At 36.2% G+C, this 26,277-nt stretch overlaps 1 protein-coding gene across 4 annotated transcripts in view; it reads left to right on the forward strand.

Moving 5' to 3' along the window:
• POLR3G (RNA polymerase III subunit G) overlaps positions 1-26,277 on the forward strand; it is a 101,586-nt gene that overhangs the window by 62,489 nt on the left and 12,820 nt on the right. For 3 of the 4 annotated variants that reach the window (XM_082378449.1, XM_082378448.1, XM_082378446.1), the window contains exons 2-5: positions 5,860-5,981; positions 8,228-8,357; positions 20,244-20,300; positions 22,482-22,532. In XM_082378449.1, coding sequence (XP_082234575.1) covers positions 5,865-5,981; positions 8,228-8,357; positions 20,244-20,300; positions 22,482-22,532 — 355 coding nt within the window. In that variant the 5' untranslated portion in view covers positions 5,860-5,864. Of the gene's footprint in view, positions 1-4,844; positions 5,618-5,859; positions 5,982-8,227; positions 8,358-20,243; positions 20,301-22,481; positions 22,533-26,277 lie in introns of those variants that run through there. The other variant, XM_082378447.1, reaches the window with a different exon arrangement.

Consider the following 26,277-nt stretch of genomic DNA (forward strand, 5'->3'; position numbering starts at 1 on the left):
AGGAAAGAAACTGTGACCTGGCTTTCAGTGCCTCTCCTAGCTTCCATGCCTGCTTATATCTGTTTGTATGTTTACTGACCAAGGTAATATGTGCAAGAGACTGTGTGAGATGTGGAGGACAATACAGTTAAGCCACAATTATAACTCATAAAATGTTAGAGCTAGGAGGAATTTCAGAGATGAGCTAAATCTCTGCCACAAAATTGTTTCCACTGTTAATTAGAATAGGCTTTTGCATTTCAGCTCTTGGATACTTGAATTACACTCATCAAACTATCTCAGAACAATTCTGAATAGGAATTTTCAGGAGGCATCCCAAAATGGAAGGGTGGTGCATCTGATTTTACATTTCTAAATCCAATCTATTTTGCCATTACTATTTCACTTCATTGTAAAAATTAAAGACATTGCTGGGATTTAAAAGGTCTTCAACTAACCCAGAAGTGTGCTGCAGGCAGCATAATATAAATGCAAGGACAATGGAAAGGTATCATGAAGCTTTAACCCAGTCTTGTCTTTGTTAGGAATTAACTCTGTCTTTAGGCACTCAGCTGACCTCTTAGAGCCTCGCTTTCCTCTTCTATATAATGGGAAGTTCAATCTGGAGCAGTGGTTCTTAATGTAGGTTACATATTGGAATCTCCTGGAACGCTTTAAAAAGTCCTAGTGCCTAAATCCTACCTCCAGAGATTCTGATTTTATTGTTCCGGGGTGATGCTTGATGTGTTTTTTTTTTTTTCTGTTTTTTTGTTTTTTTGTTTTTTTTTTAACTCTCCTGATGATTCCAGTGTACAGCCAGGTCGCAAACTTGTTCTAGAAATTAAAAAGAAAAAAAAAATCCTTAATAGTAGGCTGACTGAATTGTATTTCTGTGGGTAAATTTGCTCATCAGATCACAGTAAGTAAGTGAATAAATAAATAAGGAAAGCCTAACATTGATTACAGAGCTGTTGTATAGAGAGTATTCTGCTAAACAGTGGGAGATATAAAATCTCTACTGTTAATATAGTTGAAGAAATAAACAAAAAAAATGGAAGTGAAACTCCTTGTCTTCGGAGCAGGTCCATTTCCCAAAAGGGGCATTGTCTGTATTTCTTCCAGAATTGAAGAATGCTGCTGCCTTGTATGTATCACCTCAATTTTTAAAAATCCATTTATTTTAGCAAGAGGATCTTTCCAAGAGCAAGGTGGGATGAAATGACAGTTGTGGATGTTGAGGGACTTAAACTGGATCTTAAGGTAAAAAGGGATGCAGCCAGGCAAGGAGGAAGAGGGTTCCAGTGGAGAGAATGCTACTCAAGATATGATTATAGGCGAGTGAGTCAGGAGCGTCAGTGCAGCCATCTTAAAAGGGCCCCCAGTACTTGTAATAGGGAGTTGGGTTTTTAAAAAATAATTAATTAATTAATTAATTATATTTATTTTTGGCTGTGTTGGGTCTTCGTTGCTGCGTGGCCTTTCTCTAGTTGTGGTGAACGGGGACTACTCTTCGTTGCAGTGTGCGGGCTTCTCATTGCAGTGGCTTCTCTTGTTGCAGAGCACGGGCACTAGGCACGTGGGCTTCAGTAGTTGTGGCACGCAGGCTCAGTAGTTGTGGCTCGTGGGCTCTGGAGCTCAGGCTCAGTAATTGTGGCACATGGTCTTAGTTGCTCCGCGGCATGTGGGATCCTCCCAGACCAGGGCTCGAACCCATGTCCCCTGCATTGGCAGGCGGATTCTTAACCACTGCGCCACCAGGGAAGTCCCTGGGATTTTATTAAAACCTAGAGAAGAGACAGTTTCATAAGGATGGAGGCAGTAATGAGTGGTATGCTTTGGAAGTCCAAGAGCATGAACAAGGGAAAAAGGCCTGTGGATTTTGCCACTGAGGACCATTAGGGACCTTTGCATTTCAGCATCTGCCTGAGTATATATAGTTCCCATCACAAGTAAGATAAAAGCCAAACCTTTTACCATAGCTCACCCAGGGCTCCACAAGATCTGGTCTTAACCAGACTCTCCTGGTTCCTCACCAACTGCATGAGCTTCATGTTCCTCAGATGCTCCCAGCTTGTGGCTTCCTCCTTTGCCCCTGTTCTTCCTTCTGTCCATAGCCATCTTCACCTCATTCCTTCATCTTGAAGCTCACAGCCCCTCTCCAGCGCACTGCTCCGATTTATCCTCCACAGAAAGGCTTCCCGTGTGTGAAAAAGTCAGTACCATACCCCTTTGTTATTCTTTACCCCTTTACCATGATTTATTTTTCTTCAGAGCTATACTGATTTTCTAGGGCTGCCATAACATATTGCCACAAATTGGGTGGCTTAAAACAACAGACATTTATTCTCTCACAGTTCTAGAGGCCAGAAGTCTGAAATCAGGGTATTAGCAGAGTTTGTTCCTTCAGGACGCTCTGAGGGAAAATCTGTTCAGTGCCTCTCTTCCAGCTTCTGTGGTTCCTGGCACTCCTTGGTATTCCTGGGTTGCTGCTACAGCACTCAGGTCTGTGCCTGCATCTTCACGTGATGTTTCCCCTGTGTGTGTCTCTCTCTGTCCAGATTTCCCGCTTATGAAGACACCAGTCATTAGGAGGGGGCTCACTCTTATCTCATATGACCTCATCTTAATTCGATTACATCTTCAAAGAGTTTATTTCCAAATAAGGAAGGTGACATTCACAGGTACCCGGGGGGTTAGGACTTCAACACATTTGGGGGTGGGGGGACATAATTCAACACTACAGGAGCACATAATATTATGTTACATACTTATGCTTGTTTGCGTTCTTTCATCCACTGAAATATGAGCCCTGAAGGCAGGGTCTTGGTTTTGTTCAGTGCTCTCTGAGTCCTACCACAGTGCCTGGAATGCTCAATATTAGTTGGATGAAATTGGCCCACATGAAGTAGAGGATGATTTGGATAATGACAAAAATGGGAAAAGCTCGTTAAAAAGACTCTTCATTCAAGAAGTTTAGCAGGATGAAAAAGGACCACGGTAATGGTTAAATCAACTTTAAGGATTTTAAACAGTGAAGCTTAGGTCACACTTGTGAGCCACTTTTTCCATGAGACGGTTACCCGAGTCCAGGGATTACCTCTCAGCTCTGCAAGAGAAGAAAATGAATTTAGCAGCTTCCCCAGGTACAGGAGAACTGACTCCTGATAACCAAACTAAAAAGAAATGGATTTGTAGGCCAGAATGCCATGTAACTATTAAGAGTGTCTCAATAGTTAGGATTGATTTTTCTGCCAAGGGCAGTACATTCACTAATGGTAATCAGTTTATACACCCGAAGGTTTCTTGATAAATATGAAAGTTTAGAGTCAGCAGAGTTGATATTTCTCAAGGGATACTCCATCAAGCAACGGCAGCTGATATACTCTCTTTTTAGGGTGGGTTTTCATTAGAGTGAGGGTGTGAGCTCTTCTGCCCAGCAATTTTTATACTTGGGAGACCTGCTTTCTATAGGCTCAGCATATGTTTTAGTGACTCCGCAATTGAAACAAGGCCATTTGGATATTTTCCCTCTCTTAGTGTGGACAAATGGAATGAGCTTGGTAATTAAAGTAAGTATCTTTTCTGTATGAATTGTGTTTCATAGTAACTAAATAGTAGATGAGGGGAATTGATTACTGGTGGGATTCTAGTTAGTAAAGAAAGAATGATAAAATTTGTGTATCACCACATTACAATCCATGATGGAACCGTGAATCTAGGCTATGATCATCAATGGCTGCAATTTTAAAATCATTAAGTGAAAACTGATAGGAACTTTATACTGGACGAAACAGACTGACAGCACCTAAACCCAATGACCAGAGAACATCACCGAGAAAGACTTCATGTGCGTCCTGTGATGCAATAGGAAAAACAGAGCATCTCTTTTAAGTATTCTTGTAAAAAATCAAACCCAAATTTGAGTAAGCCTCTATTCCATCTGTTTATAGAAAATACGGGGAGTAGAGGAATGTGTTAAACCACATCTTGTGTAATCAATCATGTAAATCCAGAATATGGGAAATTGTACAGCCTTCCTACTCTCAAAGTGTGGTCTGCAAACCAGTAGCATTGATAGCTTCAGAGAGCTTGTTAGAAATGCAGATTCTGAGGCCTCACCCTGGGCCAGCTGGTTCAGATTCTGCCTTTTAGCAAGATTTCTAGGTAATTTGCACATGCCTTAAAGTTGGAGAAGCATTGCAAAGGACAATGACCTTGTTTTTTTCAACACATAAATGGTTAGGGAAAAAAAGGAGGGAACTGTTACAGTGGTATGGAGGGCATATTATTGCTTTCTTGGGCTTACAGAGTTGAATGATACTCAGTAGCATCATTGGGGGAAAGATTTAAAGAATGTGCATTATAATCTTCACTACAGTCCAATGCAGAGTTGTAGTGAAAGAGCCCTAGCGTAGGAATCCTGTTTTCGCATTACAGTTGACTCTGAACAACACAAGTTTGAATTACATGGGTCCACTTATATATGGATTTTTTTTTCAATAAATACTAACACTACACAGTCTGAGGTTGGTTGAATTTAAGAATGCAGAACCACGGATTTGGAGGGCTGACTATAAAATTATACATGGATTTTTTTTTTTTTAAACATCTTTATTGAAGTATAATTGCTTCACAATGGTGTGTTAGTTTCTGCTTTATAACAAAGTGAATCAGCTACACATATACACACGTTCCCGTATCTCCTCCCTCCTGCATCTCCCTCCCTCCCTCCCACCCTCCCCATCCCACCCCCCCAGGCGGTCACAAAGCACTGAGCTGATCTCCCTGTGCTATGTGGCTGCTTCCCACTAGGTATCTATTTTACATTTGGTAGTGTATATATGTCCATGACACTCTCTCACCCTGTCACGTCTCACCCCTCCCCCTCCCCATATCCTCAAGTCCATTCTTTAGTAGGTCTGTGTCTTTATTCCCTCTTGCCACTAGGTTCTTCATGACCTTTTTTTTTTTTTTTTTTTTTTCCCTAGATTCCATATATATGTGTTAGCATACTGTATTTGTTTTTCTCTTTCTGGCTTACTTCACTCTGTATGACAGACTCTAACTCCATCCACCTCATTATATACATGGATTTTTGACTGCATGGGGTGTCGGTGCCCCAAACCCCATGTTGTTCAAGCATCAACTGTAGAGTGTCATCACATTTCAGACGATTCAGAAATTCAATACAGGACTTAAGAATGACATTGTTATTATCTCTAAAGTTAAAGAGTACAGGTTTATCTTACCTTTAACTATTTGAGATGTTTTTCTCTGAACTTTAAAAATCTCTTTTGCTTGGACAGACCTCTTCAAAGTTTTACTGAGCCCATTCCCATTTCTAAAAGGAGGACATTGGAGGATCTCAAGGATTCTAACACTCAAATTTTAGGATAAAAAATTATTAAAAAATTTAAAGTATACATGACTGCTGATAGTCCCCAAGTTGATTAAAAAAGCAAGGTGTCCCCTCTTCATCAGCACAACCTTTCCTTGTCCACATTTTGTAATATCTCTCTGAGATCTTGTTGCCAAACCACAGAGCGGTGGAGAGAATTGCATCAGCTGGCTGCCCAGCGCTTGGGGCAGCATCGCAAAGGCGCCCCAGGATCAGCCCTCCACCCAGGATCTGGGTGAGGTAGTTGAGCCCATCATCACTTTACTTGCCAAACATGACTAGATGTGACGGGTTCAGGAGTCAGTTTATCACATATTTATTTCTTTACAGGTTTTGCTTTCCAGAAGTGTTTGAAATGGGCCATGCTATTTAAGGGGTGGAGTGTATTTGGTTTTAAAATGTTGGTTTCATTTTTCATTTGATCCAGTGAATCTTAATCATTAACAGTGTCTTAATTTGCCCACTTTTTCTGATGTAACTAGTTCTGATGGCTGGGAATAAAGGAAGAGGACGTGCTGCTTACACCTTTAATATTGAGGCAGTTGGATTTAGCAGAGGTGAAAAGTTACCTGATGTAGTATTGAAGCCACCCCCACTATTTCCTGTAAGTACATTAACAGCAAAGTGCTCACAGGGTGTTTTTTCATGTTTCAGAGAAAATTTAAATTCTGTATAAGACTTGAATATATGATATCATTACAATATCCTAACTATAAGAAAGTAAAAGAGAGTGTGTCACTTACCTTTAATTTAAATATTTCCACTGTTCTTTTCTGAAACTTTTCTAATTTTCAAACTGCTTCCTTAAAATACAGAAAACTATATACACCTTTTCCTGGATGTATTCAGTATTTTTTGAACCAAGAAAGATTTTTTTTTTCAATCCTTGCATCTTATAATGCTGTTATTGATATATTCCAATATTAAAATAATATTTTTAAAAGTAAAGTCAGGTTTTACAGTGGTCCTCACTTCCCATTGTGCCAGACCTTCACCTAATGATTTTCTTCTCATCTTGTATCTATAGAATTTAATTTTGCTCCCTGGTATACCACTTGACCTTTTACCCACGGAACTTTTTTTTTTGCTTATTTCCTTATTAAAGTCAATTTTAATTTTGTTACTCTTTCTCAGAATGTAAGCATTTCTACTACATTTAGTGTTGCTTTTAAATTTAATGAGTATGCTGCAGACTTAATTGGTATAATTTTTAATCTAATGTTTTTGCTTTATATTAAGTTTAGAATGTAAGCTTACATTTCCAGATGCACATGTGCTGTAGTATAAAATACGAAAAAATCATAAATAACCAGGTACTCCCTCCAGGAATCTTTTCCCTCTTTTAAAAGGAAACATCCTTTGTTGAAAGATTTACGTAAGTAGAGGACCCCAGATAAATGTATTGGGGATCTAGATGTCTCACATGGGGAGTGTCTACTTTTTGCTTTTGGTATTTTGCCTTTCTGATATATTCATTATAGCCTAAAAACAAAGGTAAATATCTCAGGTATAGACATAATGTCACTTTACATTGATTTCTTTTAAAACAAGCTCTTCTTCATGTGTGAGGTTACTTCTAAAGCTTGGGAATATTAGTACATACTGTTTTCTTCTGCATGGAGTAAAAATGAAATTCCTTATTACTGGCTAAAAGGCTCTGTCTGATCTGGCCTTTCTGATGTCTCTCTGACCCTTTTCCTACCACTGTCCTCATTCCTTAGCCATGCTGATCTCCTTGCTCCCTTAGGCATTTTCCTCTGCTTGTTTCCCTGGCTGGAGCCATTGATTTCCCCGTTTCTTTGCATGGATGGCTTCGTAATTTTATCCAGATCTCTGCTCAAAGATGACTTCCCCGAGAGATCATGCGTGCTTACCCTGTCTAGACCAGCCACTTCCAATCTCCACGTACTCCGTTAGTCACTCTTTCCTCTTCCTGGCTTCAGCCCTTCTATTTCACTTATCACTATCTGAAATTATATATTACCTCATTTGTTTACTTATTTTCTCCCCTAGAATGTAAATTCCATGTAGGTAGGAAGTTTGACTAGTTCATCTCCTGTTGTCTAACCCCTTGTGACTTATAGTAGGCACTCAATAAATAGTTGTAGAATGAATAAATTCAGAGTGAAATTTTTTAAATGTACCCTATACTTAGCCTGTGAAACCAGAAATATCTTTTTTATGTACCCTGAGGACCCACATTTTAATGAATATATATATTATAAATATATATACATATGTGGGTGTGCATGTAATTTTTAAAAATTGAAGATACAGATTCAAATTTCTGCTTTGCCACTTTTGTGCTATATGGGCATACAGATTGTTCATTTCTCAGTTTCCTCACTGTAACAGGGGAGATATTGATACTTTAGATGAGTTCATGGATTTTGAATATTGAGTACATCCAGGTTGTAGTATGTAGTAACCAGTTGTTAAATGGTAGCTGCTACTACTTTTTTTTTAATGCTACTGCTCCCACCAATACCACCACCACTGACTGAGGTTAATAGGAGACTAAAGTGGCTGCTTTTATTTGGGGGCCTTGATTGTTAAAATATAGAATCACAGTCAACAGACTATATAGGAAAGTGATTATTGGTGTGATCAGTAGAAAAATTAGGCAGTTAGGAAAACTAAGTATCTTTTCTACTTCTAAAAGAAGAGCAAAATAGGAGATGGGTGAAAGGTTTAATAGATTATAAAAGCTCAAAATCTTTTAAGTTGATGGTAAAACTTAATACCTATAAAATGTAGTTTTTCAATAAAACTGACATTTTTCAGAATATAGACAAAAAGGATATTAAAATATTTAATTTATTTTTAAAAATTGCCTCTCAATTTAAACAGGATACAGATTATAAACCAGTGCCACTGAAAACAGGAGAGGGTGAAGATTATGTGCTGGCCCTGAAACAGGAGTTGAGAGAAACAGTGAAAAGAATGCCTTATTTTGTAGAAACACCTGAAGAAAAACAAGGTGCGTATTGGACTCTTTATGTGGCTCACTGTCTACAGATGAAATAGTGTTTCAGCATAAGATATATGACCTTTAATGCTGATTGATTTGATTCAGTCAGAAATTTCAATCAACTACCTTGAAAAAGCATATTTATGTTGATTTAACAGAAAATATATTTTAAACTTTTTGATATTTTATTTTTTAAATTACCTTTCAAAACAGAAGTTTTATATGTTCAGTGAAATTTATGAAAAACAGAAATATTAAGAAAGTAAAAATCACCTGTATTCCTTATGTCTAGAGAACTACTATTAATATTTTATTATATATTCCAGATTTTTCTTCCATGTGTGTATCCCTTTTATAAAATTGGAGTCATATTACTTTGTATCTTCCTTTTTCACTCAATAGCATATTATTAGCATTGTCACATATTCTTTTTTAGTTAATTTTTATTGGAATATAGTTGATTTACAATGTTGTGTTAGTTTCAGGTGTACAGCAAAGTGAATCAGTTATGCATATACATATATCCACTCTTTTTTAGATTCTATTCCCATATAGGTCATTACAGAGTATTGAGTAAAGTTCCCTGTGCTATACAGGTTCTTATTAGTTATCTATTTTATCCACATATTCTTAGTATTCTTAGAAAATATGATTTTTGATGACTATGTAGTATTCCATTGTGTGGATATAACATTTTTAATTGTAACTAGTTCCCTGCTGTAAGATTTAAGATTGTTTCTAGCTTTTTTTCTCATATGTATAATACTATGAGTACTATCCTTACACATAAATCTTTAATCAGGTCTCTGATTATTTAATATTTTGGTTAAAATTTTTGAAAGCCTTGACTATATTTTGGCTTACCATTTATATATCAGATATAAAATATAAAATATGTATTCACTGGTTATGCCAAGGACAGAGAGGAGAAATTACAGTTGGAGAAGGCTTGACAGTCTCAGACTGGAAGTGCAAAGTGGTTTTAGAGGAAGAGAACCCATTCCTGAGTAGTTATTTAGCACAGTAGAACTATATTGATTTTCAGTTTCTGCCCGTGAATGTTGAAATTAGAGAGATCGATACCATCCTTCAGTTCTCAAAACAACATCATTAAAACATGAGAAATTCATATAGTATCATTTCATTCCATTAGTATTAAAAATGCATAGCCTTTTCCCTCATTCTAAAAGATTTAGAATTGGATAAGAATCAAAAAGGAAGGCTTATATAGTAATATTACACTTGCTTATAATTGTAAGAAGCATTTTAGACAAGTTTATTTAATTTTTCAAAACATAGCTTCTTGAAGTTATGTAATAAATGGTTTGATATTTTTACCTCAAAAATACTGAATTTTTTTACTTTCATGATTATGTTGCATGCTTTTATCTACTTGAGTTTAAAAATGAAATTAAATCTCATTTTAAAGATTTAAATAAGTAAGATTAAATGAACTAATAAATATTCGTTCTTAGTGAATAGTGTAGGATATACTTTAGGCTTTTTAAAATTAGTCTCTTCTCTAGATTATGGGATGTACTTACTTAACTAAATGTGGTTGTTATTAAAGTACATGTCTAACTTAAAAGTATGTCATACCATGGAGACATTTATTTGAGTCTTTTAAACCAGGAATATAATTTTGTTCCTGGTTTCTGAGAGTAGTTGGCTTATACCTGGATCAAGAGGCTCTTTACCTTTGATAACTGCATAATAAAGTATTTAAATATATAAGGAATCTTTTGTTACTGTTCCAGAAGAAACCTCTTGCATAGAATTTTCCAAATTGATACAAGTATATTCTCTTTGAATATACTCATGTTTACCTCTCTTTCCTGATATAATGTGTTATTTAAAAAAACTATGGTTGAAAATAAAGGCTTTTTGGGTCGGGGCATGACCTCGGCTGACCTGCACTCTGAGCCTCTGTTTACCGTGTGTAAAAGGCACACAAGGCCCAGGGCGCCGCCTAGAGGCACCTGCAGGAAGGAGGGTTGGTGCAGAGCCAGAAGAGCATGCAGCCAGGCGGGGGTCGCGGCTCCTACAAAGGCACAGAGCATGTCAGTAAGCTGAGATTCTGTGGCTGAGACCGCTGTTAAGAGCCTTCTGGCACTACTAATATCAGAGCCCTGTGGCTGATAGGGTCTTGGTGCTCCAGCTGGGTGTCAGGCCTGTGCCTCTGAGGTGGGAGAGCCAAGTTCAGGACATTGGTCCACCAGAGACCTCCCGGCTCCAGGTAATATCAAACAGTGAAAGCTCTCCCAGAGATCTCCATCTCAACGCTAAGACCCAGCTCCACTCAACAAACAGCAAGCTACAGTGCTGGACACCCTATGCCAAACAACTAGCAAGACAGGAACACAACCCCACGCATTAGCAGAGAGGCTGCCTAAAATCATAATAAGGTCACAGACACCCCAAAACACACCACCAGACGCGGTCCTGCCCACCAGAAAGACAAGATCCAGCCCCATCCACCAGAACACAGGCACCAGTGCCCTCACCGGAAAGCCTACACAACCCACTGAACCAACCTTCGCCACTAGGGGCAGACACCAAAAACAACAGGAACTATGAACCTGCAGCCTGTGAAAAGGAGATCCTAAACACAGTAAGTTAAACAAAATGAGAAGACAGAGAAACACACAGCAGATGAAGGAGCAAGATAAAAACCCACCAGACCAAACAAATGAAGAGGAAATAGGCAGTCTACCTGAAAAAGAATTCAGAGTAATGATAGTAAAGATGATTCAAAATCTTGGAAAAAGAACGGAGAAAATACAAAAAACGTTTAACAAGTACCTAGAAGAACTAAAGAGCAAACAAACAATGATGAACAACACAATAAATGAAATTAAAAATTCTCTAGAAGGAATCAATAGCAGAATAACTGAGGCAGAAGAACTGATAAGTGACCTGAAAGATAGAATAGTGGAAATAACTACCACAGAGCAGAATAAAGAAAAAAGAATGAAAAGAATTGAGGACAGTCTCAGAGACCTCTGGGACAACATTAAACTCACTAACATTCAAATTATAAGGATCCCAGAAGAAGAAGAGAAAAAGAAAGGGACTGAGAAAATATTTGAAGACATTACAGTTGAAAACTTCCCTAATATGCGAGAGGAAATAGTCAATTAAGTCCATGAAGCACAGAGAGTCCCATACAGGATAAATCCAAGGAGAAACATGCCAAGACACATATTAATCAAACTATCAAAAATTAAATACAAAGAAATAATGTTAAAAGCAGCAAGGGAAAAGCAACAAATAATATACAAGGGAATCCCCAAAAGGTTAACAGCTGATCTTTCAGCAGAACTCTGAAAGCCAGAAGGGAGTGGCAGAACATATTTAAAGTGATGAAAGGGAAAAACCTACAACCAAGATTACTCTACCCAGCAAGGATCTCATTCAGATTCAATGGAGAAATTAAAACCTTTACAGATAAGCAAAAGCTAAGAGAATTCAGCACCACCAAACCAGCTAAAGGAACTTCTCTAGGCAGGAAACAAAAGAGAAGGAGAAGACCTACAATAACAAACCCAAAACAATTTAGAAAATGGTAAATGTAAAATGTAAAAATGTAAATGGATTAAATGCTCCAACCAAAAGACATAGACTGGCTGAATGGATATAAAAACAAGACCCGTATATATGCTATCTACCAGAGACCTACTTCAGACCTAGGGCCACGTACAGACTGAAAGTGAGGGGATGGAAAAAGATATTCCTTGCAAATGGAAATCAAAAGAAAGCTGGAATAGCAATTCTCATATCAGACAAAATAGACTTTAAAATAAAGACTATTACAAGAGACAAAGAAGGACACTACATCATGATCCAGAGATCAACCCAAGAAGAAGATAAAACAATTGTAACTATTTACGCACCCAACATAGGAGCACCTCAATACAAAGGCAAATGCTAACAGCCATAAAAGGGGAAATCGACAGTAACACAATCATACTAGGGGACTTTAACACCCCACTTTCACCAATGGACAGATCATCCAAGATGAAAATAAATACGGAAACACAGCTTTAAAGGACACATTAAACAAGATGGACTTAATTGATATTTATAGGACATTCCATCCAAAAACAACAGAATACACTTTCTTCTCAAGTGCTCATGGAACATTCTCCAGGATAGATCATATCTTGGGTCACAAATCAAGCCTTGGTAAATTTAAGAAAATTGAAATCGTATCAAGTATCTTTTCCAACCACAACGCTGTGAGACTAGATATCAACTAAAGGAAAAACTCTGTAAAAAATACAAACACATGGAGGCTAAACAATACACTACTTAATAACCAGGAGATCACTGAAGAAATCAAAGAGGAAATCAAAAAATACCTAGAAACAAATGACAATGAAAACACGACGACCCAAAACCTATGGGATGCAGCAAAAGCAATTCTAAGATGGAAGTTTATAGCAATACAATCTTACCTCAAGAAACAAGAAAAATCCCAAATAAACAACATAACCTTACACCTAAAGCCGTTAGAGAAAGAACAAAAAACCCCCAAGTTCGCAGAAGGAAAGAAGTCATAAAGATCAGATCAGAAATAAATGAAAAAGAAATGACAAAAACAATAGCAAAGATCAATAAAACTAAAAGCTGGTTCTTTGAAAAGATAAACAAAATTGATAAACCATTGGCCAAACTCATCAAGAAAAAAAGGGAGAAGACTCAAATCAATAGAATTAGAAATGAAAAAGGAGGAGTAACAACTGACACTGCAGAAATACCAAGAATCATGAGATTACTACAAGCAACTATATGCCAATAAAATGGCCAGCCTGGAAGAAATGGAAAAAGTCTTAGAAAAGCAGAACCTTCCCAGACTGAACCAGGAAGAAATAGAAAATATAAACAGACCAATCACAAGCACTGAAATTGAGACTGTGATTAAAAATCTTCCAACAAACAAAAGCCCAGGACCAGATGGCTTCACAGGCGAATTCTATCAAACATTTACAGAAGAGCTGACACCCATCCTTCTCAAACTCTTCCAAAATATAGCAGAGGGAGGAACACTCCCAAACTCATTCTATGAGGCCACCATCACTGTGATACCAAAACTAGACAAAGATGTCACAAAGAAAACTACAGGCCAGTATCAGTGATGAACATAAATGCAAAAATCCTCAACAAAATACTAGCAAACAGAATCCAACAGCACATTGAAAGGATCATACACTATGATCAAGTGGGGTTTATCCCAGGAATGCAAGGATTCTTCAATACATGCAAATCAATGTGATAAACCATACTAACCAATTGAAGGAGAAAAACCATATGATCATTTCAATTGATGCAGAAAAAGCTTTTGACAAAATTCAACGCCCATTTATGATAAAAACCCTCCAGAAAGTAGGCATAGAGGGAACTTACCTCAACATAATAAAGGCCATATATGACAAACCCACAGCCAACATCGTTCTCAATGGTGAAAAACTGAAACCATTTCCTCTAAGATCAGGAACAAGACAAGGTTTGTCTACTCTCACCACTATTATTCAACATAGTTTTGGAAGTGTTAGCCACAGCAATCAGAGAAGAAAAAGAAATAAAAGGAATCCAAATTGGAAAAGAAGAAGTAAAGCTGTCACTGTTTGCAGATGACATGATAATATACATGGAGAATCCTAAATATGCTACCAGAAAACTACTAGAGCTAATCAATGAATTTGGTAAAGTAGCAGGATACAATTTAATGCACAGAAATCTCTTGCATTCCTATACACTAATGATGAAAAATCTGAAAGAGGAATTAAGGAAACACTCCCATTTACCACTGTAACGAAAAGAATAAACTACCTAGCAATAAACCTACTTAAGGAGACAAAAGACCTGTATGTAGAAAACTATAAGACACTGATGAAAGAAATTAAAGATGATACAAACAGATCGAGAGATATACCATGTTCTTCGATTGAAGAATCAACATTGTGAAAATGACTATACTACCCAAAGCAATCTACAGAGTCAATGCAATCCCTATCAAACTTCCAATGGCATTTTTCACAGAACTAGAAAAAAAATTTTACAATTTGTGTGGAAACACAGGAGACCCCCGAATAGCCAAAGTGATCTTGAGAAAGAAAAATGGAGCTGGAGGAATCAGGCTCCCGGATTTCACACTATACTACAAAGCTACAGAAATCAAGACAGTATGGTACTGGCACAAAAACAGAAATATAGATCAATGGAACAGGATAGAAAGCCCAGAGATAAACCCACACACCTATGGTCACCTTATTTTTGATAAAGGAGGCAAGAATATACAATGGAGAAAAGACAGCCTCTTCAATAAGTGGTGCTGGGAAAACTGGACAGCTACATGTAAAAGAATGAAATTAGAACACTCCCTGATACCATACACAAAAATAAACTCAAAATGAATTAAAGACCTAAATGTAAGGCCGGACACTATAAAACTCTTAGAGGAAAACACAGGCAGAACACTCTATGACATAAATCACAGCAAGATCCTTTCTGACCCACCTCCTAGAGAAATGGAAATAAAAACAAAAATAAACAAATGGGACCTAATGAAACTTAAAAGCTTTTGCACAGCAAAGGAGAACATAAACAAGAGGAAAAGACAACCCTCAGAATGAGAGAAAATATTTGCAAATGAATCAACGGACAAAGGATTAATCTCCAAAATTTACAAGCAGCTCATGCAGCTCAATATCAAAAAAACAAAAAACCTAATCCAAAAATGGGCAGAAGACCTAAATAGACATTTCTCCAAAGAAGATATACAGATTGCCAACAAACACATGAAAGAATGCTCAACATCACTAATCATTAGAGAAATGCAAATCAAAACTAAAATCAGGTATCACCTTTCAACAGTCAGAATGCCCATCATCAAAAAATCTACAAACAATAAATGCTGGAGAAGGTGTGGAGAAAAGGTAACCCTCTTGCACTGTTGGTGGGAATGTAAATTGATACAGCCACTATGGAGAACAGTATGGAGGTTCCTTAAAAAACTAAAAATAGAACTACCATACGACCCAGCAATCCGACTACTGGGCACATACCCTGAGAAAACTATAATTCAAAAAGAGTCATGTACCACAATGTTCATTGCACCTCTATTTACAATAGCCAGGACATGGAAGCAACCTAAGTGTCCATTGACAGATGAATGGATAAAGAAGATGTGGCACATATATACAATGGAATATTACTCAGCCATAAAAAGAAATGAAATTGAGTTATTTGTAGTGAGGTGGATGGACCTAGAATCTGTCATACAGAGTGAAGTAAGTCAGAAAGAGAAAAACAAATACCGTATGCTAACATGTATATATGGATTCTAAAAAAAAAATAAAATAAAATGGTTCTGAAGAACCTAGGGGCAGTACAGGAATAAAGATGCAGATGTATAGAATGGACTTGAGGACACGGGGAGGGGGAAGGGTATGCTGGGACGAAGTGAGAGAGTGGCATGGACTTATATATACTACCAAATGTAATATAGATAGCTAGTGGGAGGCAGCCCCATAGCACAGGGAGATCAGCTCGGTGCTTTGTGACCACCTAGAGGGATGTGATGGGAGGGTAGGAGGGAGACGCAAGAGGGAGGAGATATGGGGATATATGTATATGTATAGCTAATTCACTTTGTTATACAGCAGAAACTAACACACCATTGTAAAGCAATTATACTTCAATAAAGATGTTAAAATAAATAAATAAATAAATAATAAATTAATAAAAAGAAAATAAAGGCTTTTTAAAAAAATATATGTGTGAATACAGGTTTATATATACTGTATATATACATTATATATATATACACACATAGACACACATACACACACACACACACACACATATAGTGTGCATATACACACCATGAATGGAAAAGAATTGGCCAGATTGAATAGAAGTACACAACTGTCATAGGGAGCCATATTCTCGGTAGTGTTCCATCTCTGTATCTTCACCAGCCTTCTCTCATCACTCACTACCTATGTGCTTTAGGAAAGAGAGACTTACGGACTAATGTAAAGAACTAAAGCTCTACAGACTTGGACAAATAAGGTAGGAGATCTCTTCCTGATAATCAAATGGCTGGTAGCTCAGGGCATTGAGATTTATTCACAAAGAACTGAGGGCACAGAATAAACATATTTCATGTTGTGATAGATTCAAGGTTTGTTTGTAGTGTTCTGAGGTAGAATTATAGAAATGGCTGGTAGTTTCTCTGCAATGAAATTTATTATTTTTTTAATAAAGAGAAATGAATCAATGAATTTTATTATTTTAATGAGTTGTAGCTGCAAAGGTGCATAGAGAGCATCTGGTCCAGTGGTCCCCAGCTCAGGTTCCTGAACCACTGGGGTCCTCTGAGCTAGAAACAGGAGTGACAGTGGTGATGGTTCTGTAAGCCATTTTCAGAAGCTTAATGGAAATCATACATTTACCTGCGTTATGACCACAAGGTCTGTTATTGAACAAATGGAGTTTGTTTGGTTTATTAACTCTCAATATACTGTCAGGGTCCATTTTAATTTTTTAGTTTCTTTTTGAGCAGTTCTTACTATTTTATGTAATGATTGATATTCATTTTTATTTTTTCATAGACATCTTCCAAAGAACAAAGAGAATTTGCTTTAGAAAAGAAAAAAAATTCATATTATCTTAGCATTACCGTACTGGCCAATTGGACCCTTCCATAAATCTAAAATACATTTTTTGAACCTTAGTGATCTTATTTTTCTTGCATCTTGAAATAGTTTTCTGTTTCATCATCATAGGTATTATTTCATCATTTTTCATTAACCGTTCTCTACTATGAACTCATGAATCAATGAGTAAACAGTATATCTCTAAGAATGAAAAGGAAATACGGTATTTTCATACAGTTAATCTTTCACATAATAATTTGTGATAGGAACCTTGAAAATTCTGTTTGCTAAAATGACGTGACCATATTTTTTTTCGTTTTTGATGGTATTTATATACCAAATTTTATTTCATATAGTTTGTAACAAGACAACTGCTGAAGGCAAAGGCAAAGACAAAGATGATTGAAAGGAAATAGATTATGTAGAAATGAAATGATTTATTGGATTGATCACATTAATTGGTAATTATAAATTTAATAATGAAAATGTTTTACAATTATAGATCAAAGAAGATGGCTGGGCCATCCTCTCTTCAACAAAAGTGTGAGCCATAACAGTTTTTTAAAGTGTTACATTTTGATGGTGCAAATACAAGAAGAATTGGAAGTAATGATAAGCTAAAACCTGTTAATAGAATTGTATTTGTAATCTAGAATCACTTGGGTGGTGCAGGTGTGAGAAAAAACAGAAATAGTAAGTTAGAATTTATTAAAGATGTATGTGAAATCTGGAATCAGGATATATGAAATGCTTATATTTAAGGCTTGTACATGACAAATCCACAATGCACAGTTGATGCGCAGTTAGCTGCATTCAAAGGATGTAGCTCATTTTGGGTGAATATACCTTCAAAACCAGGAAAATGGTGGAATATAATGAGTTTACTATATTTTGTTATTAAAATCCCCAGTAATTAATTTTCTTTCTTTTTAAAGAACACCTTTATTGAGATAAAATTCACGTATCTAAAATTTACTTTTTAAAATATTTCAGTGCCTTTGAGTGTACTCACAGAATTGTGCTACCAACAGTGCTATCTAATTTTTAGAACTTGTTCATCATCTTGAAGAGATACCCCCATACCCATTAGTATCACTCCCCATTGTCCCCTCCCCCCCCTCAGCCCATGGCAACCAGTAATCTGCTTTGTCTCTAGTGATTTGTCTGTTCTAGACATTTCATGTAAATGGAATCATAATATGTGTTCTTTTGTGACTGATTACTTTCACTTAGCATAATGTTTTCAGGGTTCATACATAGTAAACCATGTATCAGTGTTTCATTCCTTTTTATGGTTGAATTATATTCCATTATATGTGTATACCACATTTTGTTCATTCATCAGTTGATGGACATTTGGGTCAGTTCCACATTGGGGCTACCATGAATAATGCTGCTATGAACATTCGTATACATGTTTTTGGGTGGACATATGTCACTTTTATTGTGTACATATCTAGAGTCATATGGTAACTCTTTATTTTACATTTTGAGGAATTGCCAAACTGTTTTCCAAAGTGGTTGCACCATTTTACATTACCAACAGCGTATAAGGGTTCCAGTTTCTCCACAATAAGTCAGCACTTATTACTGTCTTTTTAGTTCCAGCCATCTAACTGGGTATAACGTGATAGCTTATTGTAGTTTTGATTGGAATTTCCCTAATGACTAATTATGTTGAACATCTTAGCATGTGCTTTTTGTCCACGTATATCTTCTTTGGAGAAATATCTATTTATATCCTTTGCTTTTTTAAATTGAATTCCAGTAGTTGGTTTTCAACATCTCTTATTCTTCTGTAAATTATTTGAAAGTAACAAAAATATAAAAATGGTTCATTGGTAGTAACCATTATTATTAATAAATGGTAATAATTTTTTCTTGGTAAATTGAGGGTTAAATTTTTTCAAAATATACAATCTGTTTTGGAGAAAAATTTAAAATGCAGATGCTGGGAATCTCTCATTGGCCTTCTCTTTACAGATGAAAAACTTGAGAGCAAGATTGAAGTCAAACAGTTAAATATCTATAAAAGCCTTGTGTCTTAGTTTCTGATCTACTCTTTATTTTAGTTATCTTTGTCTAACACCATGGTCTTAGTATTATTTGGTGTACAATATTATATGTTACAGGTGTACAATATAGTGATTCACAATTTTTAAAGGTTACACTTCATTTATAGTTATTATAAAATATTTACTGTATTCCCTGTGTTGTACAATATATCCCTGTAGCTTATTTTATACCTAATAGTTTGTACCTCTTAATCCCCTACCCCTGTATTGCCCCTACCCACCTCCCTCTCCCCACTCGTAACCACTAGTTTGTTCCCTGTATCCGTGAGTCTGTGGAAGCATTTTTTTTAACATGGAAGAAAAATCAGTGTCTACTTGGGTCTTGATTTTTATATTTTAATCTTTTATATTACCGTCTGCTTTTCATGACTATACTCCTAAACCAGTTTTTATGATGAACCATGGTTTCAAGCTATTGTATAATGGTGTCACTTGCTAACTTGTGCTGTTGGGAAAGGGTTTGGGCCCTCATTGAGGGAATTTCTTGTGGCAAAGTGGGCAAAGCAGAACAAGAGCCACAGCCACAGTCCCGTTTTTGGTGAGCTCATAAGGTCCCTGCACAGTTCTCAGCAGTGACATGGAAGGCTTACAGCTTGCTCATTCATGCCCCATCAAGTCCAACCTTGCCTACTCCTACCCTTTTCCCCATTCTCTTCCCCAATGGATTGTGAAAAGTAGCTCACTGAGAAGCCTAAGTAAATGTGTGTATTAAGCATTTGCTTACCTTACTGGAGGTAAGCAAACAGCCCTCCATCCTCACTTAGGTACTTAATACCTTCCAGTTATACAAGGTTTAGAGATTGGGAGCTGGAGGCCAGTGTCACAAGAAGAAAATAGAAGATGCCAAGTAGACCCCTGCCCTTATGTGTAAGTGGCTTCCTGACTTGCATTTGGGCTTTTGTGAATATTCTTAGAGATGAGTCAGATTGTCTGATTCTAAGAACCATAATTAGGGTTTAGGTCTCTGCTCACCCCCAGCCATTCATACCCAGGTGCTTCTTGCCACTTCCCTAAACATGTAATACTCATTGAACTGTTCAGTATGTGTCCAGGAACACATTGTGGAGAAATGTAAGAAACTCCCTGTATGTGAAATAAAAGATGTTACCTGGTGTTTTCAATTATTTTAAAATTTGTTTTTTCTATCTTTTTTCTAGATATTGAAAGATATAGTAAAAGATATGTGAAGGTGTACAAAGAAGAGTGGATACCAGGTAATTGTAAAACTGAAAATGTTCAAATAATCTTTAAAGGCTATCTTCCTACCCCATATTTTTTAGGACAAATTTTGTATTTTCACCATAGGAAAATAGAGTCTGGCTCTTTTCCTATAATTAATTAGCAACATATATCTTTTGAAAACTAAGAAGAAAAGATTTTTATATTGTAACATGGAAGGGTTGAAGTGTTTTTGTGGAAATTCTTAGGATACTTTGTTTTTTTTTTATAAACTGGGGCTCACCAGAACCATTGGGTTTTCCATTTCCTTTTGCCACAATCACAGTTTTAGTCTCTAATACCAGTAATCCTCACTTCTGTGCACCTGCGTGATTTTATAGCTTCTGAGGAGAAAACAAGTCTATTTTTATGAATATTTTAAGCCAAGTTTGTGTATCTTCCTTTCTTTCCAGCAGGCATAGACTCTTTTTGATTGTTAAAATGCCTTTTCAACAGAACCATACCTAAGAGAGTTTTTTTTTTTTTCAACATTCACAAAATTGCCTTGGATAGAGACAAGGTGAAAGGGGGCTGCAGAGAACTCATCCAGTTCATTCATTTTATAGAAAATTAACAGTTGCCATAGAAATGAAGAGACCTGTCAGGACGACATGGACCATACTACTAAAACGCAGGTCTCCTCATTTTAACTCACTTTCCTTTGACATCTCTGTCCTTGGTGTGTTATAGAAACTGCCTGTATGTAAATGCGTAAGTTGCATTTACAGCATTATTGCTTTCCTGACTTACAGTGCTCTTTCTTTTCAGTGCCGATTATTGATAAGGTTGTGTCCCTCTGAAAACACTGTCTTAGGTCTCTCATTTCTTCTACTTCATAAACATTCATCTCTAAATGATTCTCTTTAAATACTTTCTCATGATCACCTGTGGATTGTTTATAAAAAGAAACATATTTAAAGCAAAATTTATTAGTTCGGCTAAAATAGCTTGAGATATAAATGTTTTCTGCAGAAGACACTGAGTTTTTCTTTTATTAGCAGGTAGCATTTTTATCTATTTTTATGTTGCTTCATTTTTCTGATTAAGCTTAAAAATGAAAAGGAAGTGACAAATTAAAGGAATTGTTTAATTAATGCAGGCACAATTATTAATTGGAGAGCATTTACTTTTCCATAGCTATTTGTATTTTTAATTTTAAAGTTTTCCTATAATTATTAGAATTGTTTATTTAGTTTTGCATGTATTAGGATTGTGATCACATATTTTAACTTCTGAAAAAAAAATTTTATTACATAAGAAATACATATCAACTACAGGGCTTCCCTGGTGGTGCAGTGGTTAAGAATCCACCTGCCATTGCAGGGGACACGGGTTCGATCCCTGGTTTGGGAGGATCCCACATGCCGCGGAGCAACTAAGCCCGTGCGCCACAACTACTGAGCCTGCGCTCTAGAGCCCACAAGCCACAACTACTGAGCCCACAAGCCTAGAGCCCATGCTCTGCAACAAGAGAAGCCACCACAATGAGAAACCTACGCACCGCAACGAAGAGTAGCCCCCACTCACCACAACTAGAGAAAGCCGGCGCGCAGTAACGAAGACCCAACGCAGCCAAAAATAAATAAGTTAAATAAATAAATTTAAGAAAAATACATATCAACTACAGAAAACTTACAAAATACAGAGTAGTTAAATAAATAACACTTAAGAAAAACAGCTGTAATCCTAACACTCACAAGGAAATACTGTAATATTTTGTCCCCCACCTAGAGCTTTCTCTGCACAAATATATATAAAAATATTTATATGGTAGGTTTATTTTTTAAATGGAATTCTATATGTATTGTTTTAGAAGCTTTTTTAATTTACCAGTATATCATGAATAACTTTTCATGCCCATAAATATTTTTCTACATTTTTTTGTTATGAAAATTTCTGTATTTGAAATTAATTATATAAATACTATATAGCTGTTAAAAGAATGTTGTAGAAATTTTATAACACTGTTTCAAAGCTATTTTAATAAACTTTTTTTCTTCATAGGAGAAAATATATCACTGTTATAATTTGATCCCAGCTAAATATGTATAGTCAGATATTAAGAAACTTTATTTCCTTTGCATGAGCAACTATCATGTTCTTTAAATAGTTATAGCTAGTGCCAGTAATTCCTAGAGGAAACTGCCATTTTTATATTTCTCCTTTTGTACACACAGATTGGAGAAGACTCCCTAGAGAGTTGATGCCAAGAAAAAAATGCAAAAAAGGTACATTAACTAATATAATAATAATAATCCAGGTGGGAAAAGGTTATTGCTTAACTTCCATTTAATATGGAACTGTCAGTCTAATGTTACACTCAATGTTCTGAATGCTTTTTCTTAAAATATTTTTGACATTATGATTATTCTGTTGGAGCCTTTTGCTGTTGATTTTTTGTTTTGTTTTCTTTGTTTTTGTTTGTTTAATTGTTTTTCCTTTAATTATGGAATTTTGATGTGCTAGGAAAGACTTTTCAATTATGTAGATATTCTCATTTGCATATTTGAAAGTTTTAAAATGATTATACTGGCTATATTTTAAGTTTTTAACTAAAACATTTGTAACTGGTAACGTTTGGGAACTGTCAAATAGAACTTTATGGTGTATATAAAATATCACAGTGAAAGCTTCTGTTGTGTTGTTCTTTCATAATTCCACCGAACACAAAGTTGTTGAGCATCTACTATTGCCAGACATTGTGCTAAGAGGGATAAAACAGTGAGCAAAGTAGGAGTAATCCTCGCCCTCACAGAGCTCACGGTCAGTTGGAGTAAAGACATTAAACGTAACACACTGTCTTCACTGGGAGGCCAGGGAAGGGTTCTTTGAGGAGGTACAATTGAACTCCAGATTGAAGGACGAGTACAAGCTTGCTAAGATGAGGTTGTGGGAGAGACATTGGAGAAATTGGGTTTTTTAATGTGTTTTTATTGTTGAGTTTTAGGAGTTCTGTGTATATTTTGGATGATAGTCTGTAGGAAAAACACTCTTGCTGGGTGTTTGTACTTTCCTGTCACACCACTACCACATTCACAGCAATTCTGACACCAGATGTATGGAGTTTTTTCCTGCACATCAAGCCATTCTCTGCAACACCAGCTGTGTCTCCTACAATTTAATTCCATTCTGACACTAACTGGAGTTAGCACAGACCCCACAGATTAAGGGCTCTGTCCCAGGAGACTACTCCCCACTACAGATGTCAATCACAAATATAGTGTGTCTCCAGGTTACCCACGACTTCTGTCTGAGTTGGCTACAAATCAGAGGTTCCCATGCCCTCCACCCCCAACCTTCGATTTGATTTGCTAGAACAGCTCACAGAACTTAGGGAAACATTTACTTACGTTTACCAGTTTATTATGTAATAAAGGTTATGATAAAGGATACAGATGAACAGTCAGGTGAAAAGATACATAAGATAAAGTCTGGAAGGTCGCCAGTGCAGGAACTTCTGTCTCTGTGGAATTGGGATGTGCCACCTTCTAGTACATGGATATGTTCACCAACCCAGAAACTCTTGGAACCACATACTTTGGGGATTTTTATGGAGGCTTCATCACATGGGCATGATCAATCATTAACTCAATCTCCAGCGCTTCTCCTCTTTTCCAAGGGATGGAAGATGAGGCTGAAAGTTCCAGGCTTCTAATCATGGCTTGATGTTTATGATAACCCACCCCATCCTGAAGCTGCCCAGCAGCCCACCAAGTGTCACCTCCTTAGAACAAAAGGCACTCCTATCACGCAGTAAGTTCCAAGGGATTTAGACACATATTAGAACAACAAAAATGCACACTGTTGTCACTTAGGAAATTATAAGGGTTTTAGGAGTTCTGTGCCAGGAACCAGGAGCTGAGACCAATATATATTATTTTCTATTATTTCACACAGTCCTTTTTCAAATATGTCTTTTGAAAACATTTTCTCCCAGTCTGTAGCTTGTCTTCTTATTCCTTGACAGTGTCTTTCATACAGCAGTTTTTAATTTTAATGTAGTCCAGCTTATCAGTTCTTTTTTTCATGGATCATGCCTTTGGTTTTGCCTCTCAGAAGTCATCACCAAGCTCAAGGTCATCTAAATTTTCTCCTGTTATCTTTTAGGAGTTTTATAGTTCTGTGTTTTACATTTAAGTCTATGATCCATTTTGAGTTAATTTTTGTGAAGGGTGTAAAGTCTGTGTAAATTCATTTTTTTGCATGTGGAAGTCCAGTTGCCTTTTTCTGTATTTATGTGGGTCGCTTTCTGGGCTCTCTATTTGGTTTCGTTGGTCTATGTATTTATTCTTTCACCTATACCACTGTCTTGATTACAATAGCTTTATAGTATGTTTTAAAGTCAGGTAGTGCCAGTCCTCTAACTTTGTTATTTTTCTTCGGTGTTGTGTTGGCTATTCTGGGTCTTTTGCCTCTCCATACATACAGTAGAGTCAGTTTGTCGATTTCTGCAAAATAATTTACTAGGATTTTGATTGAGATTGCATTGAATTTATAGATGAAGTTGGGAAGAAATGACACCTTGAAGATATTAGCTCTTCCTATCCATGAATATGGACTATCTCTCCATTTATTTAGTTCTCTGATTTCATTAATCAGAGTTTTGTAGTTTTCCTCATATAGATCATTTTGTTAGATTTTTACCTAAGTATTTCATTTTGATGGGTACTAATGTAAATAGTACTATGTTTTTAATTTCAAATTCCACTTGTCAATTGTTTATATATAAAAAAGCGATTGAATTTTGTGTATTAACCTGTATCTTATAACCCTGCTATAATTGCTTATTAGTTCCAGGAGTTTTTTAGCCAATTCATTCAGATTTTATACATGTCGTCTGTGAACAAAGGGAGTTTTATGTTTTCCTTCCCAATCTACATAACCTTTTGTATCCTTTTCTTATCTTATTGTATTAGCTAGGACTTCCAGTGAAATGTTGAAAAGCAGTGATGAGAGGGAACTTTCTTGCCTTGTTCCTGATCTTAGTGGCAGAGTGTCAGATTTTTATTATTAATGATATCAAGTTTTTCACCACTAAGTATGATGTAACTATAGGGTGTTTTTGTAGATATTCTGTATCAAGTTGAAGAATTTCCCCTCTGTTCCTAACTTACTAAGAGTTTTTATCATGAATGGCTGTTTGATTTTGTCATATGCTTTTTCTGCATCTATTGATATGATCATGTGATTTTTCTTCTTTAGCTTGTTAATGTGATGGATTACATTAATTGATTTTGGACCAGCCTTATATCCCTGGGAGAAATCCCCCTTGAATGTGGTGTATAATTCCTTCTATACATTGTTGGATTGGATTTAAGAATATTTTGTTGAGGAGTTTTGTATCTTTATTCATGAGAGATAGTGATCTTTAGTTTTCTTTCTCATAATATGTGTCTGATTTTGGTATTAGGGTAATTCTGACCTCATAGAATGAGTTAGGAAGTACTCCCTCGACTTCTGTCTTTTGAAAGAGATCCCCCTCCCCTTTTTAACAGCTTTATTGAGGTATAGTTCACATATAATAAAATGCACATATTCAAAACATACAATTTGGTGAATTTTGACATATATTTTAAATGGAAGTATTTTTATTTTGTTTTATTTCAAAGCTACAACATATAAGAATATTTAGCTTGATTGAGAACAGAATTATTATATATTGAGATCTGATAGTTTACCTGCTGTCCTTTATACCCTTGGCTTTTCTTAGACAAATATATTATTTTCACAATAAAATAACATTTGCTTGAATGATACTGGTCATGTCCTAGTGGATCACAAATTTTTAGCAGACTTTAAAGAGCTGAAAAGAATATATCTGATTTGGAGGAATTAATGTTCAAATACATCCCACCAACTGCTCATCCCTAGAATCACATATACACATTGCTGATTTGTAAAAGCTTCCAGTGCATCAGGATTTTCATTTGTTGAAAAAGAAAACAACAAAACTTTCTTTTTCCATTCTTCTTA

Source organism: Balaenoptera borealis (assembly GCF_965194805.1).
Source record: "Balaenoptera borealis genome assembly, chromosome: 2".
In the NCBI taxonomy this organism is placed as follows: domain Eukaryota; kingdom Metazoa; phylum Chordata; class Mammalia; order Artiodactyla; family Balaenopteridae; genus Balaenoptera; species Balaenoptera borealis.